The sequence below is a fragment of the Muntiacus reevesi genome, chromosome 2, assembly GCF_963930625.1.
Source record: "Muntiacus reevesi chromosome 2, mMunRee1.1, whole genome shotgun sequence".
Taxonomy (NCBI): domain Eukaryota; kingdom Metazoa; phylum Chordata; class Mammalia; order Artiodactyla; family Cervidae; genus Muntiacus; species Muntiacus reevesi.
Window position 1 is genome coordinate 804,603 of NC_089250.1, and position 17,031 is coordinate 821,633.

The 17,031-nt window shown below is 44.0% G+C and overlaps 1 protein-coding gene across 4 annotated transcripts in view; it reads left to right on the plus strand.

Moving 5' to 3' along the window:
• The first annotated feature begins 10,069 nt into the window (after window positions 1-10,069).
• The window catches only part of PLCB1 (phospholipase C beta 1), an 830,993-nt gene continuing 824,031 nt past the window's right edge, over window positions 10,070-17,031 (plus strand). For 3 of the 4 annotated variants that reach the window (XM_065920850.1, XM_065920853.1, XM_065920851.1), the window contains exon 1: window positions 10,071-10,469. In XM_065920850.1, the coding sequence (XP_065776922.1) occupies window positions 10,371-10,469 (99 nt within the window). In that variant the 5' untranslated portion in view covers window positions 10,071-10,370. Of the gene's footprint in view, window positions 10,470-17,031 lie in introns of all 4 variants that reach the window. The other variant, XM_065920849.1, reaches the window with a different exon arrangement.

The following is a 17,031-nucleotide window of genomic DNA, read 5'->3' on the forward strand; positions in this document are numbered from 1 at the left end:
CCTAACATCTGCAACTAGCCAGTTGGCATGTTGCCCATGGGGTGTGGAGTCAACATGGATATGTTGCTCAACTTTAACAGTCCGTCAAAGTTTAAAGTGTGACATTATATGAAGTTGACTTCAACTGTTCTGTTAAGAACACATATCTCAGGAAGTGAGGCTAAAGATGTATGCCTGGAAGGCACTATGATGAGTCAATATTTTATGTGTGATGAAATAGATTCTCCTCAATGCTTTGGGGAGAAACTGGTTACTCAGGAAGTTGGAATCAGGACTCCAGGATACTGGACAATCGCTTGCCTCTGACACCGATACACTACAGAGGCACTTTACATGTCCCGCATGCAGACCAATCCCTTGGGCTTGTGGATAAAAGCACACCATGATACAGTGGTCTGAGGTGGGGCCCAGGATTTTGTATTTCTAAAAAGTGCCCCAAGGCTGTCGCTGGTCTGTAGAATACAAATTGAATAGTTAGGTGCTATATGATGTCATAAGATTCTCATTGAGTAGATAGCTAAGCTTCCTATGTTGGCATAAAAGAGAGAAAAATAAGTATAGAGTTTAAGAGTTTAATAGATTACCTACCACGCAGTAGGAACTTAGTTTACATCTTTTGAGAGATTGTGTTATCCTTGGATAAGTATGGAGTTGAAGAGAAACCCCAGAGAGCATGTGTTAGCCATATTTAGTGAGAACTGAACTCTGTATCTATATGCTGGGTGCAGTTTTATATTTCATTTATTCAAATAACACTGAGAAGTGCTATTTTAACAACTGAATTTCTCACATATTTGCAAGAATGGTTAATCTGAATAGTCACCAATTGGATATACCAAACATTATTTTATGGGAAACACAATTTTGCAAGATGATTTCCTTAGATTTTCATTATTTCAGGTTTTGCTATTGTGAGTTTGTTTTTGTTGGTAGGGGTTGTTATGGGTCACATTTTATATTCACTTATATTCACTTAGTTCAGACAGTTCCTTGTCTTCATGTATAGAATATATTTTGGTTTTGATCTGCTATATCATGTGGGCTTACTTCTTTATAGTTCACTAGTAGAATTTATTGGAGCTACATATTCCATGCCACAGAGAAATAAATGGAACATTTATGATGCAATAAATGTTCAATTACTTTCAGGGAAAGGTTCAAGAAGTCTTGAATATTTTTCTTGCTATAGAACAGGAGTTTGCAGACTACAGCCTATGGGCCAAATCCAGCTTGCTACCTGTTTTGTAAATAAAGTTTTATTGGAACACAGACACACCCTTTTATGTACATACTGTCTATAGCTATTTTCAGTCTACAGGGATGGAGTTGAATAGTGATAAGATCATGTGACCCACAAAGCCTAAAATATTTACTCTCTGGCTTTAAAATATTTCCCCATCAATCCTGCCATACAACTAAAGACTAGTCTTCCTAATAAAGAGTAGTCTTCCTAATAAATTAATTTGAATAGGTGACAGGAGAGAATATTACTCTCTTCTGTTGGTAAGATTAGAATTAGGATACAGGGTGATTGCAAATCTTACCTTGTTTCATCCTTTGGAAGGTGCAGTGGCAACAACGTACCTCAAATAACAAAATACACATTTTATGTGAAAGGGGGCAGTTCCCTCCATTGTCTATTTACAAGCTAATTTTTCTTTTTAACTGTTTCCCCAAACAAAAGTGACTACTTCTTTTAAGGGCATTTTCATTTTTTTTCCTCTGTAGTCAAGTAAGGGGGGTGTTTTGCATCTTCAAATTTATAATCTGAATTTTTTAACTAGAATTTTAAGTAAAACATTCTCTCAGTTATTTTTCTTTTAAAATTTGTGACATAGTCACTGCCATCGGTTCCTTGGCTTAGCTGTTCTCTGCTCTTCGTACATATTTGTATAAGGGAATTTACTACTTAATGCATACCAGTGGAGGTAATCTATATTAGGGAAATGCATATATGTTCATAAAATATCTATATTTACCCAATAAATACATGTACAATTTGACTAAACTTTTTATCTGCCTTAAAGTGCTAACCTGGAACTCATTTTGTGAATACAAAATTTTAGCTCAACATTGTTCTTAATCTATGATTCAGTTTGGAATTACAAAGCTGGATCGAACAAAGATGTGGGATTATTTATTTATTTATGTCTTTAAAATTAAAAGGAAGCTGAAATGTATTTCTTTCCTTTCAGTCATGCTATTTAGTATGATAAAGAATGAAACCCTTATTCTGTCAGTTCCCTGTATGTGTGCTCAGTCGCATCCAACTCTCTGCAACCCTGTGGGCTGTAGTCTGCCAGGCTCCTCTGTCCATGGAATTTTCCAGGCAAGAATACTGGAGTGGGTCGTTATGCCCTTCTCCAGGGGATCTTTCCAACCCAGGGATCGAACCTGTATTTCCTGTGTCTCCTGCACTGCAGGTAGATTCTTTACTGCTGAGCCACCTAGGAAGCCCTGTCAGTTCCCTAGCATATTATAATGTCAGCATTAAAGTAAAAGATGGTATGCAAGTTAGAAAAAGCACAAGTCATAGTCTCTGTAAATCATCATAGATTGCCATACATGGCGACATTCATCTTTAATTATGTAACTGCTATAATAGCATTGGGGCTTATTTTTAATAAAATGCATCACTATGCCATCTCTCTTATTATTTAACCTCACAAATTCTTTGAGTATAATTCTTTTCCATGAAAGCCAGTGTTTCTACCCTCATCCTGAATTGGTGGAATGATAAAACCAGCAATTTCTTCAGGAACAGAAATCCCGAGGAAATGAATGAAAAAACAAAAGATATTTTTCATAACCTGCTGGCACAGAGCACTGAAAGTCATTTAGAGAACTGATGAGGAACAAAACTACAGCATCAGAAGCCACTAGAGTGTACATGTTTGCTTCTGTATCAGTCAGGGCTGGTTGTGGCTGCATAGGTGGAAACCCATGCCCCTACCCCCAAATTGTAGGGACTTAAACAAGATAGAAATTTTTTTTCTGAGTTAATATCTTGGTGGTCTTGGTGATGTGATTGCTGGAAAACCCAAGGATGTTTATCTTTTTGATCTACCTGTCTAGCTTCTGACTTCCATTCTCAAGGCCACCTCATGGCTACCCGTTCAGCCCTCAAGGAGGCATTCAACACAGCAAGAAGCAGAAAGGAAGGCAGGTGAACAAAGCACATGCCCATCCCCAATTGGATGGGGTTCTGTTGCAGGAGGTCATCAAGAAGACGTGACCTGTTTACCCACGAGCCGAATCTGAGCAACAGGAACTTACCTGTCCTGTCCCCTGTCCCTGAAATGTATATTCTGCCCAATGTTTTGCAGCGGGAGCAGTTGTCAAGAAGGCAGCCCCAGAAGAACTGAGTTGTTGAGACCATCTGGATGGGCCATATGACTGAACAACATTAAGTATAAAGCTTATGATTCTGGTGGGCCGGTGGGGAGAGCCACCCTTCTTCCAGTGCTGGAGACAAACCAGGTATATGTTGGATTGGACAACAATTTTGTTTGGTTAGTGAATACGTTGTTCAGTAAAGTTCTTGGTGAAAAAAATGTCTATTACTTAAAATCAAATGAACTTTTTGGCCAATCCAGTAGGTTCCCTTGCTTTTTAACCTGCCACCTACCAATCTGGCCTCTTTCTTTGGTCTCTTCCTGCCCTCTGGTTTCAAATCCTAACCCCCACCCCCGCTGGAAACTTTTGAAGTTTGGAGCCAAAAGAATCCTACTGCTTTTGATATCTAGGAGAATGGATACTGGATAGGCAACCAGACTCTCTCTAACAGAGACTCCATGAGGAGCATCTTACCCCACTGCTTTTGTATGTTTTACATAATTGAATGATTGATTATAATGGAGAAGGTTGCTCTTAGACCCCTAAGTTGGAGCAACCATAGTGAAATGAGAGAATGCCAGAAAAGAGAAGTCCAGATGGGAACCAAAGTCATGTTCTTGTTTGTTAAAAGACTGGGAAAATACAAAAAGATGGTTATCCATATTTTGTGTATGTCAGTGTACCAGTAAATGGTGATTGAAATCTTTCCATAAGAAGAGGCTCAAAATTAGAGAATTTAACTTCAGTTTAATTAGGTGGAGACTTATTATCTGAAACTAGTCAGTAGGCCAAAATATTTTTTTAATGTGAATTCATTCATTCATATATTAAAAAACTCAAAAGTAACAAATTTCCTTTAAATTCTGGTGAGATATCCCTAGGGACCTAAAGATTGGTGGCTATGTTGATATTTGAAGTAAGAGAGGATTAGGGGGGTTCTGACATTACCTTATAGAACAGAGAAGATAAAATGATTCATGAAGATTATATCTTGACCTGGCTGTCTCACCACTCTACTGGGGGCTCTGGAGATGGCAAGAGAGAAGCAGGTGAGGAGCAGGGCTCCTTCTTTGATGCTTCCTGACCTGAGGCATTGCTTCCGTGGGCCATGTACCCTAACACCTGCATCTTCTGTGAAATTGAATTCTTAGACGGTCTCTCTTTAGACATTTTTGGATCTGTGCTTCTAAATTTTTTCCCCCAAAATGCTGTTTAAGATGATCAGACAGATTTCAGTGAAAGCTTTTACTTTAAATGAAGGATAAAATAGAGTGCAAATGAATATCAGGTCATTTTTCTTGTTTTTCAAGAAGGAAAAAAAATCTACCATTTTTGTAACATAACTAAAGCAATCTGAAAGCTTTTTTTCTTTTGTGTGATAGAATTTAGAGAAAATGCATTGTGCTATTAAGAAAGGGTTCAAGCGAGAGCCCCTGGGGAAGGAAAAGCACAGCTTTTCTCCAGGCAGTGGTGATAATTTTAAGTTGTCTTTTTTTTTTTTTTTTTTGAGTCCTTGCCCCCTCTTAGGGTTTTACTTGATAATAGAACTCACTGAGTCAGAACTTGGCAATTTCATCACAACGCCGATTCTTACTTACTATCTAAGATGTACAAATCTTATCTCATATTGATGTGAAATTTAATAATGGTAATAATGATGGAATGACATTTACTTCTTAGCTTGAGTACTCTAAAAGTTTAACTGTTGTTTACAGAATTGTACTGTGCAAGTGGTCGCATGACCTTCATCCTGTGGTCCTTCAGGGACCCAGGCTGACTGTTTCTTCAACACATGATCCTCAAGGTCACTGTGAGGATCATCTTCATTCCAGACAGTCAGGCAGGGGAAGGGTATGGAGCAGCACAGATGGAAGGTTTTATGTACCAAAGACTACTTAATGTAACCTGGATTATGAGAAAGCTGGTTCTGGCCACTGTTTCCTCCATATCTCTGAATTATTTCCAAAAAGATAGAGGAATCTAATGCAGAACTGACTCATTGGAAAAGACTTTGATGCTGGGAAAGATTGAAGGCAGGAGGAGAAGGAGACGACAGAGGATGAGATGGCTGGATGGCATCACCGACTCGATGGAAATGACTTTGAGCAAGCTCTGGGAGCTGGTGGTGGACAGGGAAGCCTGGCAAGCTGCAGTTCATGGGGTCTCAAAGAGTCAGACATGACTTAGCAACTGAACTGAACTGAGAGGAATCCTGATTTGGATGCAATTAGAACTCATTTATTGGTAATGGAAAAGAATTTTTGAATTCTAGAAGGTTAGAGATGAAAACGGATATGATTAAAGTTTACAGAATCAGTTCAGGGAGAAAGAATTTGACTAAATCACAGACCACAGAATTAGGATGCTGTGTTTGATTAATGCTCATAAAAAGTTATTCTAGGGCACATAAAGGCAATATAGCACAATTTAGAATAATTATAAATGCATTAAATATTGATTAGCACTGTGTGACAGAGACTAGCATACATGATTTCATTTGATATTCACAGTAACTCTTCAAGATAGCATAGTGTGGTATTTAAATGTGTCTCCTCCAGGGCCAAGTCACCTGGGATTTATTTCTGGTTCTTCTACTCACTAGCTGCAAAAATCTTGTACATGTATTTAACCCTTCTCTGACTCAATTTTCTCTACTATAAAATGGAGATGATAATGATAACTCAGTTCCTGGGGTTAATGTGAAGATTAATGCATTAAAAGTGTAAAACTTTAGAAGAGTTCCTGGCGCATAGTAGGCTTTCATCACCATTATTAATTACTATTAATATGTAAGGCTTCTGTATTTCAGAAGAGGGAAGATACTTTCCCATTGTCACACAGCTAGTCATTGGTAGAGCTGGCTCTTAGAAAGTATGTCTGCCCAAATCAAAACACCCTTCCTTCCCACAGTGGCATGCCTTGAGTTAGTGATGAACTGCTGAGAGACTGGGCTACATACTAGTTTTCTAGAAGAATTGGGATGATTTACATTACACTGCAGTTTAATAGGGGAAAACTACTCAGATCTGAGTTGTTAGTTCTAGAGGTGCCTGGCATGGTGGTTAAGAGTTAAGTTCTCAAGTGAGATATCATAGGTCTCAAATCTGATTCCAAGTTGGGTAACCTTAAGCAGGTCAGTTCACTTCTTCAAGTCTCAATTTTATAACAATAAAATTGTCCCAGGCTTAAGCAATAAAAACACTTATTGCCTCATTTATCAGGAATTCTAGAGATGTTGAAAGGGTTAACAGTCTCATGAAGGACTGATCAGGCTGTTTGCCTGTTTCTAGTTGGCTCTCCTCTTTACAGGGTGATGGAGACAGAGTCAGGGAGAGGAACACACTCTATCTCCCTTAATCCACTGGGCATACCAGGGTCTCCTAATGTCCTTCTAAAGCAATCATAGAGAAGGAGAAATGTGATTCTATAACTGGTTTAGACCAACAGACCTTCAGAGTTCATTTCCCGGGAAGGGAAGGAGCCCCCTCCTCTGAACATGTTGCTACCTGACCAAATCATGGCTTGCTTACCACGGGAAAGAGGGTGGGAGGCTGCTGAGCATCTGGGAAGCGCTTAGCCCAGCGCCCTTGCATATGGAGAATGCTCAATAATGGTTAGCTCTGCCAACTCCCCAAGGCGAACATTCCCGAGGGCAATTCTGTGCTCTCACATAAAACAGACCTTTCTCTTGTTTTAAAAACAGAACAGAGCACTGAACTTGATGGATCACAGGCCTGGCTCACACAGTTTTGGATGTTCTTGCCGAACCTTTTGCATGGCAAAAATCCCCACCTTTAGAACTACTTCTGTCTTGTATCTTAACCAGAGGTGTGGGAAATGCGGGAGTCAAAACAAGTTGCCTCAAGCCTCATCTTGCATGTTGAAGAAGGTTATCCCACAGCTCTCCTGGATCAAACTACATCCTTCTGCTGGCAGAAGCTCCCACAGCCCATGTCTGTCTTGAAGCCAAACACAGTTCAGAATTCTACAGCTTTACTCTCCTTGCATTCACAGCAACAAACGATGGTTGGGAAAGATCAGGAATACTAGCTGAATGACTCAACCAGCTACTTCCACAGTAATGGTGCAAAACAAGTGATCGCCTAGTCCCTGGCAAGCTCGGCAGACTCAACAATGAGCACATGCTGTCAGGCTCACAAATCTGGCAGACCCAAGATGGGTTCTGCTGGATTGGCCTCCAGGCTGTAGGCCGGGCCTACATCTGCCCCCTATGGCTCCTTGAGGCCCATTTATCTCATGGCCATAATCAGAAGCCCAAGAGGACAAGTATACTTCAGCCCATTCTCACGAGTATATTTCAAACCTTTTCTTAGGTCATGTCTTCTAACATCTCATTGGCCGGTATCAGTGGTGTGAAAACACAGGTCATCATAAGGTCACATGACAAAATGTGTGGATATAGGGAAGGACACGGAACACAGAGATATGATGTAATCAGCCACCACGAAGAGGCTGAGTCTATCTTCTCACTTAGCCTAGAGTCTATTTCTAATCCTCCAAACTCCTCTCCTAGAGGGCATATTTCTGATCTGTCTTACCTTCCTATGTCACTCTGGTGTAAACCCTAATAGACCACTAATCTTTTCAGTAGATAACTGAGAGATTGTGGCAGTCAGTGGAGGAATAACACACAGAAAAGAGAGAACAAGCCTGGTAGGACAAGTTATAAGTACAGCTGAGAAGGGCAGGAATGCTGCGAGTGGAGTTCTGTTGCTGTTTTCTAGAGCAGAGAGGAGCAATGTGAGAATCTGACGGGGCTTTCTGCACGTAGCAAGCCAAGGCCACTGATAGAGGGTCTTTGGACAATGCATTCAGGTTTCAGTGTAGGGACATATGATCAAAATGAAACAAGTCAGACTTGCTACATTCTTTGTAGCAAGTGGCTTCCACAGATCAGCCAAAACCGCCAAAAGAAGAGCAGCAGTCAGGACGCTCCTTCACCAGGTTATCCTTGGTGATTATCAGAGCATCTAGCATACAGCTGCTAATCAATACATAGTTTTTGAGTGCATTGATGAATTTAATAGCAAATTTCCCCATCATATTTTGGGTAATATTTTGACTGAGTTTGTAAACACTGGGTCTTGGAAGCCTTAGGGGCAGAGGAAGAAAGAATAAACACTTAAGAGAAAAGACTGTTTCTCTCCTTCTTTGTTCATATTCTGTTTCTTGTTTTTTAAAATTAACTTTATTGAGATATAATTTACCTACAATAAAACGTACTCATTTTAGGTGTACAGTTCTACAATTGTGTACTGTGTACACATATGACATGGAACATTTCCATCACTCTCACAAGCCCCCTGGTTTCCCTTCCCTGTCAATCTCTGCCCACTCCTGGCTACAGGCAGCCTCTCCGTGTCAACACAGAGTACCTGTTTTGGAATCCCTCAAATAGAACTGTACTGTATGTAGACTACTGTGTCCAGCTTCTCTCACTAGGCTTAGAGTCGGTGTGATTTGTCTGTGTGGTTGTATGCCCATTCCTTTTTTTTTAGTTACTGAATATTATTCCATAGTTGGACATACCACATTTTGTTTATCCATTTACTTGTTGACTGACATTTGTGATTTCCAATTCTAGGGTATGATGAGGAAAGCTAGCTATGAGCATTACTGAACAAGTCTGTGTGAAGATACATTTTCATTTATCATGGGCAAATGTCTAGAAGTGGAACTTCTGGGTTTTGTGATAAGTAAATGCTTAACTTCATAAGAATTGTTTTTCCAAGTGGATTTACCATTTTATATTCTCTGCAGCAATGGATGAAATCTCCAGTTGCTCCTTACCCTCTCAACCACTGGCATTACATGTCTTCTAAATTTAATCTGTTCTGAAGGGGGTATCTCTATTTTTGTTTTAAAAGAAATAAGCAATGTTTGTTAAATGAGTGCAAAAGGCATCTTTACCCCTGTGTTTCTAAATGAGCACGTTTCTAACTCTAAGACACCCCTCTTTCCTCCGCTGTCTGTCTGTCTGTCTGTCTCTCTCTCTCTCTCACACACACACACACACATACACACACCCCCCACACACACTCACTCGGGGGGCCTTCTGTCATCCAGGGAAATAAAAGCACAGTTTCTCTTAGAAGGGGCTTGCTTTCTCAGAAGCACACCACCGGATGCCGGGGCTTGAATACTAGGGCGCTGCAAACTCTCAGGCGCAGCGAGCTTTCCCCAAAGAGCTCTCACTCCAAGCCTCTCAGCTGCTCCCTTCTTTACTAATAAATAATAATTGTCTTTTCAAAAAGCTGGCGTGCGGCCAGCGCTGGAGAGCTCCAGCTCTAGAGGAACGCTGTGGGTTCCCTCTCCGCTCCCTCCCCACGGTTCTATTTCCCACCCCGTTCGGACCCAGAGACACCCTGGGCTCCGGCGCCCGCTCCTCAGCCAGCCCCCAGGAGCCCGGGCCCCCTGACCTCCGGCAGCGCGGGCACCGCGCCACCGGGCACCGGGCATGCTCAGAGGGCGGCGGCGCAGGCGTCGGCTGCAGTGGAGCCCGGGCGCCGGGAGGTGCCGCTGCGTCCCCGCTTCCCGACGCCTGACCCAGCGCGCAAAGTTGGGCTGGAAGCCGCCGGGGGAAGGAGGGACGGAGCGAGCGCGGCGGCGGGGAAGGGGGGCGGGAGGCGGCAGGGGAAGGAGCCGGGCGGGGGGGCGCCGGGCGTGTGTCACTCGCGCGCTCCCTCCGAGTCTGGAGGATGTGCTGAGCGCGGCGCCGGGAGGCGGCGGGGGCCCAGGAGCCGTACCCGGAGGCGGCTGGCAGCCCGGGCTACCGCTCGGCGGCTCTCCGCCCTCCGAGGCTCCACATCCCGCGTCCCGCCCGGGCATGGCCGGGCGCCTCGCCCCCGCGCGCCCCGGCTGCTGAGTCTCGCGGGAGGCGGTGCGGAGGCCGGGAGGCCGGGGAGACCGGCGCGGAGCGGAGGCGAGCGCCCCCGGAGCCGGGCAGGAGCCCGCGCCCCGCGCCCCGTCCCTGCCGCGCGCGCCCGGGTCGCCCGGAGCCCCGATGAGCCCTGATGGCTGGGGCTCAGCCTGGAGTGCACGCGCTGCAACTCAAGCCCGTGTGCGTGTCCGACAGCCTCAAGAAGGGCATCAAATTCGTCAAGTGGGAGGATGTAAGTGGGGGCGGCCGGCGGGGGCGCGGGCGGCGGGCGGCTCGCGGGGGCGGGGCGGGGGCGAGTTACGCAACGGGCGCCCTGGCGGGCGCGGGGCCTTGGGGCGCGCGACGGCGGCGCTGGGCACCCGCTCCTGGGCCCTCGGGTCGGCAGTGGGCGTCCGGGCTGGGTCTGACCAGCACCCCCTGAGGGTTTGGGGTCTTGGGGCCAGTGGAGCAGAAGCGCAGGAGGGGCCGGCGTTGCCGGGTGACGGGTCCTGAGAGTTTGCAAAGTGGGGAGGGTGAAGTTGGCACCCGCTGGAAATCGTTGGGATGTGGACAAGTAGCGCCCTTCTCCGCCGGCAGATGCACGCCCCCCCCTCCCCTGCCCCCACAACAGGCACCTCCCTTGGCCCCTTTCAAGAAGGAGCTGCCCTGAGTCTGAAGTGTTGAGTGGTTGCTCACCTCTTAGCGCTTTTCTGGGTGCCCACGCGGCAGAGGCAAGAGGACACGGCGGCCCAGCCGACAGGTGGCCGGTGGTGCCAAACTTCAGCTCTGGTCTCCGCAGAGAAGGGCCCCGAGAAGGGCCGGGAGGACGCACCGGGGGAGGGGCGGGTAGGGCACAGGGGTCACTGAGGGGTCAGCAGGGGCGCGGTGGGCCTGCAGGCTGGGAAGGAGAGTTTCTGAGAACTGAGCTGGCTGAGTCTTCAGTTCGAAATAGACATAGAACACGAGACATTCCTTCGATTTACCTTCATCTTTTGCCAGGACGGGCGAAAGCCCAGCCCCAGATCGCCAGTGACCCTGGACCCTAGGACTTAAAGTGAATCCTCCCTTTGCTTTCAAACATTTAAATTAATAATTTTGTTGTATACATGGGGATCTTCAGGTGGAGGACAATAAGTTGTGAATTTATATCTTGGGTGTCATTCAAGGTGTCAGTCCTTAGATCCTTGAGCCTCTGAATCTAAGGATAGAAGTGAAGTCGCTCCGTCGTGTCCGACTCTTTGCGACCCCGTGGAATGTGGCGTACAAGGCTCCTCTGTCCATGTAATTTTCCAGGCAAGAGTACTGGAGTGGGTTGCCATTTCCTTCTCCAGGGGATCTTCCCGACCCAGGGATGGAACCCAGGTCTCCCGCATTGCGGGCGGATGCTTTACCGTCTGAGCCACCAGCGAATCCCAAGGATCTAAAGATAGTTAGGTCCAAATGAATAAGGCATCTCTTAAACAGGAGAAATTATAGGAGAATCTTTTCTTGTTGAAAAGATTTTCCACCTAGTAAATTATAGTCTGTTATTCTCCAGGGTATTTTTTTTTAAATCTCCTTAAGACATTTTCCAGTGTCTGAAAACAATTTAAATATTCCAGGTAGCGAATCCAATTACTTAGCAGAGTGGGTCTGTGTCTATATTTTATCCATTTGAAAGTGCCAGTGGAACTTAGAGGCTGAGTCCACAGCTTTCCTGAAAGCTCATACCAATTATTAAATGCTGTAGGCATCCTTTTACTATGGACTTTACACCTTTCTCCTCTGTCCTAGTCTAATGACTGGATGTTTTGTGTAAATGAAGTATAGTAGAATCTAAACAATAAGTTCAGACACAGATGAAAGGCTTTATTTGTGTCAAGGAGAAACAAAGACAATGTAGTTCAACAACAAATAAAAGTCTTGCCTTTCTTGAGATCCTTAGAGAGCTGATGTGATGATGGGTTTACTGAGAAAAAGAATGAAGAGTAGAAGGAAAAGAGAGAGAGACACTTTGCAGGATAAGGAAGGATATTCCAGTATAAGCTCTGGATTTATTCATAGCCATGATTTTAAATTGCTTTTGAAATAATGATCCAGAATGTCTTGTTTGGAAAAACATTTGAGTGTCACTGGAAGTGACAGTCTTCCCTAGAAACACATTTTGATACATCCATGTAGATAAATTTTATTATGTGCATTTATGTCACATATATTTCTTTCTTACCTACTAATGCCAGGCCCTGGACTAGAGCCTGGTGTGATACCGAAAGCAGTAGCCCTTCTGCTGTTATAGACCTTATAGCCTAGGTGAAGGAGAAAAAATGTTTTCGAGAGGACCAGTGATGCAGAGAGTATGAGGGATGCAGGCAGAGGGTTGGAGAGCCTGCTAGTTGAATGCCGCTTGCAGAAGCTGAGAAGGGCTCCCTCTGAGCATTGAACAGTGAGTTTCTGGGACAGCCCTGTAGGAGGAACGTGGGAAGTGACGAGAGGGCCGGTGGAATCTCAGTTTTTTCAAAAGAGAGAACCCAGGCTGCACCCAGGAGCCAAGTTATCTAGAATGCAATTCGAGTTCCTTGTTTGGTCTTCTTGGTCTCCATGGTGATCTGTGGAGTGAGAGAACCCAGACTTCCTGAGGATGGTTTTTTCCTTCCCTAGATGTCACCCTTTTCCTCTTCCCTGTTCATATTTGTTCTTCTGGGATCAAACCAGTTTTGATTATCTGGCTAATTATATTACATACTCGTGAGACTGTATTTTGAAGACGATGGAGAACTAGATTGTTCAGTCCATATGTACCTTCTGATTCTTTGACCAGTCAGCTGTGTGACTTTCGCTTAATCAGTTAACCTCTCTGAATCTTGGCTGTGTCTTGCACAGACTGAGAGTGCGGCATTTCCTGTCTGTTTCATCTAAAAGCTGGCGGTAGCTGACAGTACCCTTCTCACACTTGAGCACACTTAAGAAGCGTCTGAGCAGCCTTGTAAGATTCAGACCACTGGGATCCACCCTCAATTTCTGATTTAGAAGGTCTGAAGTGAGTCTGGGAATCTGCATTTCTCATAGGATCTTGAGAATAGGATCATTTCTCACAGATCTTGAGATCTGGTGCTACTGGTTTGGGGAACCACACTTTGAAACCACTGAGATAAGATTTATGGGAAAAAAAAAACTTGGAAAGTATGGTAGAGAGCATAATCTTGTTGGCTTGCATATATTTCCACTGGTTTGTTGATTTCATTTTATCTCTGTGTTTGCATTTTGAGAATTCTTCCAACTGTTACCTTTCTGCCTACCTAGGAGGTAGAACAACCTCAGTAACATAATCATGGATAATCTTTTTAGATCTTTCGGGATATTTTAGGAAAGGTCTCTGATGCCCAGGCTGCATTTCTTTTGAATTTCTTATATTATCTTATAGTCAATGAAACATTTTCAGCATTTTCATCTGCTTCTAGTGGGAGTGTTAGAAAAGGAAAGGAAGCAGAGAAGTGTTTTGAGAGGCTGTCTAGTCTGACTTCCTGCCTTTGAGCAGGGGAGGCTGCTGTGTTTTTCCTTTTGGCTCTGTCTTTGGGAAATACCTGCTGCCCCCTTGCCCCGAGGGTGTGCCCCATCTGCTAATGAGGAAAAGTAAATGCTGGAAATAATTTAAAATACCTCAAACATCTGACCTCACTTAAAAATTGTAAACCCTCTTCTCTGATCTTTAAGAGTAAGGATGGGCAACTCAGAACAGATTTTCAATAACCCATTCGAAAGTTTAATGGTACATTTGAAAATGATGCATTTGGGGTTGCTTAGAATTGTGAAGAGATTCTCTCTTGTTCCTTGAGTGGCTAAAGCACCACAGTCACCAGTCCTACTGTCCTGACTCCCATATAGAACAGAAGATGTCACCCAGACGGTGCGGTACCCCTCATAGTCTGTTGGTTACCTACCAATGTCATGGTGAGGCTGTGGACACTCTAAGAGTGGTAGTCAAAAGCTTTGACACTCGCATTAACCAATCACAGCAGACAGAAAGTAGGGGTGGAGCTGGAGCAGGGGCCTGGAGATATCCTCTTCCATCAGGGCCAGGTATTAACCTTTCTTTTGCCCAATCATGGGAAGGCCTGGGGGTCCCTGGTGTCTCCAGGGGCAGATGGAAATATTTCCATTTTTGAACAACTGTTCTTGTTCAGTCTCTAAGTCGTGTCCAACTCTTTGCAACCACATGGACTGCAGCACGCCAGGCTTCTCTGTCCATCATCAACTCCTAGAGCTTGCTCAAACTCATGTCCATTGAGTCGGTGATGCCATCCAACCATCCTATCCTCTGTCATCCCCTTTTCCTCCTGCCTTCAATCAGGGTCTTTTTTAATGAGTTGGCTCTTCACATCAGGTGGCCAAACTATTGGAGCTTCAGCTTCAGCATCAATACTTCCAATGAATTGATTCAGTTCAGTTCAGTCGCTCAGTCGTGTCTGACTCTTTGTGACCCCATGGACTGCAGCACGCCAGGCTTCCTTGTCCACCACCAACTCCCAGAGCTTACTCAAACTCATATCTGTTGAGTCGGTGATGCCATCCAACCATCTCATCCTCTGTTGTCCTCTTCTCCTTCCTTCAGTCCTTCCCAGCATCAGGGTCTTTTCAAATGAGTCAGTTCTTTGCATCAGGTGGCCAAAGTATTAGAGTTTCAGCTTCAGCATCAGTCCTTCAAATGAATATTCAGGACTGATTTCCTTTAGGATGGACTGGTTTGATCTCCTTGATGTCCACGGGACTCTAAGAATCTTCTCCAGCACCACAATTCAAAAGCATCAGTTCTTTAGTGCCCAGCTTTCTTTATGGTCCAACTCTCATATCCATACATGAATACTGGAAAAACCAGAACTTTGAATATATGGACCTTTGTCAGCAATGTAATGTCGCTGTCTAGGTTTGTCATAACTTTTCTTCTAAGAGCAACTGTCTTAATTTCATGGCTGCAGTCACCAACCACAGTAATTTTGGAGCTGAAGAAAATAAAGTCTTTCACTGTTTCTATTTTTTCCTTGTCTGTTTGCCATGAAATGGTGGGACCAGATGCCATGATCTTATTTTTTTTAATGTTGAATTTTAGGCCACTCCCCTCTTTCACCTTCATCAAGAGGCTCTTCAGTGCCTCTTCACTTTCTGCCATTAGCGTGGTATCATCTGCATATATGAGGCTGTTGATTTTTCTCCTGGCAATCTTTATTCCAACTTGTGATTCATCTAGTCTGGCACTTCACACGATATACTCTGCAAATAAAGTGAATAAGCAGGGTGACAATATATGGTCTTGATGTACTCCTTTTGAACCAGTTTGTTGTTCCATGTACGGTTCTAACTGTTGCTTCTTGACCTGCATGCAGGTTTCTCAGGAGGCAGGGAAGGTGATCTCTTAAATAATTTTTCTCAGTTTTTTGTGATCTACACAGTCAAAGGCTTTAGCATAGTCAGTGAAGCAGAAGTAGATGTTTTTCCAGAATTCTCTTGCTTTTTCTATGATCCAGCAGATGTTGGGAATTTGATCTCTGGTTCTTCTGCCTTTTAAAAATCCAGCTTGTACATCTGGAAGTTCTTGGCTTATATACTGTTGAAGCCTAACTTGAAGGATTTGAGCATTACTTTGCTAGCATGCGAAATGAGTGCAATTGTGCAGTAGTTTGAACATTCTTTGGTATTGTTCTTCTTTGGGATTGGAATGAAAACTGACCCATTCCAGTCCTGAGACCACTGCTGAATTTTCCAAATTTGCTGGCATATTGACTGCAGCACTTTAACAGCATTATCTGTTAGGATTTTAAATAGCTCAGCTGAACAATGAATAATGGTGTATAGGTATATATAGTCTGAACATGAAGGCCAAGCCTTTCGGTCCAGAGGTTGGCCAGTCGGTAAGGAACTAACCTATGGTTGCAACTTGTTTCGTCACAGTTTTGAAAGGATGTACCTTGCTTTTATTTTGCATTTGTATCTGATCAGACTCTGGTGGTAGGAGGTTTGTGTACAGGACTGGGCATTTGGGAGAGGTCTGTGAGATATGAGTTACTTTCCCCATCACAGCTAGGGAGTTTGGGAGATCCTGAGCTTGAACCCTCCCATTTCTCCATGTTAGACAGGATGTGGAGGGAAAGACAAAGGTTTTCCAGCCCTGGATTTGCCCCAAACTCAACATTTTCAAATGCACCATTATGCTTTCTAATGGGTCATTGAAAATCTGTTTTCTAAGTTTGTCCATTCTTCCTCTTAAAGATCTGTGTCTTTGTTCCACAAACTTTGGAGCATGGAGGGCTGCTCATTTGGTTGTTTCCTTTTTCTACTCTCACCTTCCAAATTCAGAGCTCAGTTGTGGATGAATAGTTTAACTCATTGCAACCTCATTTTCCTTATGTGTAGTGTGAGGCTTGTAGTATCTCCTGCTGCACAGAGTAGCTGGTACCATTCAAGAGCAAAGGCACATGCCCTGCTCTGTGTGACACGCAACACTCAATCAAGTATGTTTTAATTTTTATTGGAATATATTTGCTTTACAATTTTGTGTTTTTTCTGCTATACGGCAAAGTGAATCAACTTTATGTTTACATATGTTGTTGTTGATCAGTCACCCAGTTGTGTCCAACTCTTTGCAACCCCATGGATTGCAGCACACCAGACCTCCCCTGTCCCTCACCATCTCTTGGAGTTTGCCCAAGTTCATGTTCATTGCATTGGTGATGCTGTCCAGCCATCTCGTCCTCTGAAACCCTCTTCTGCCCTTGATCTTTCCCAGCATCAGGGGCTTTTCCAATGACCACCCCTCCTTTTTTGATTTCCTTCTCATTTAGGTC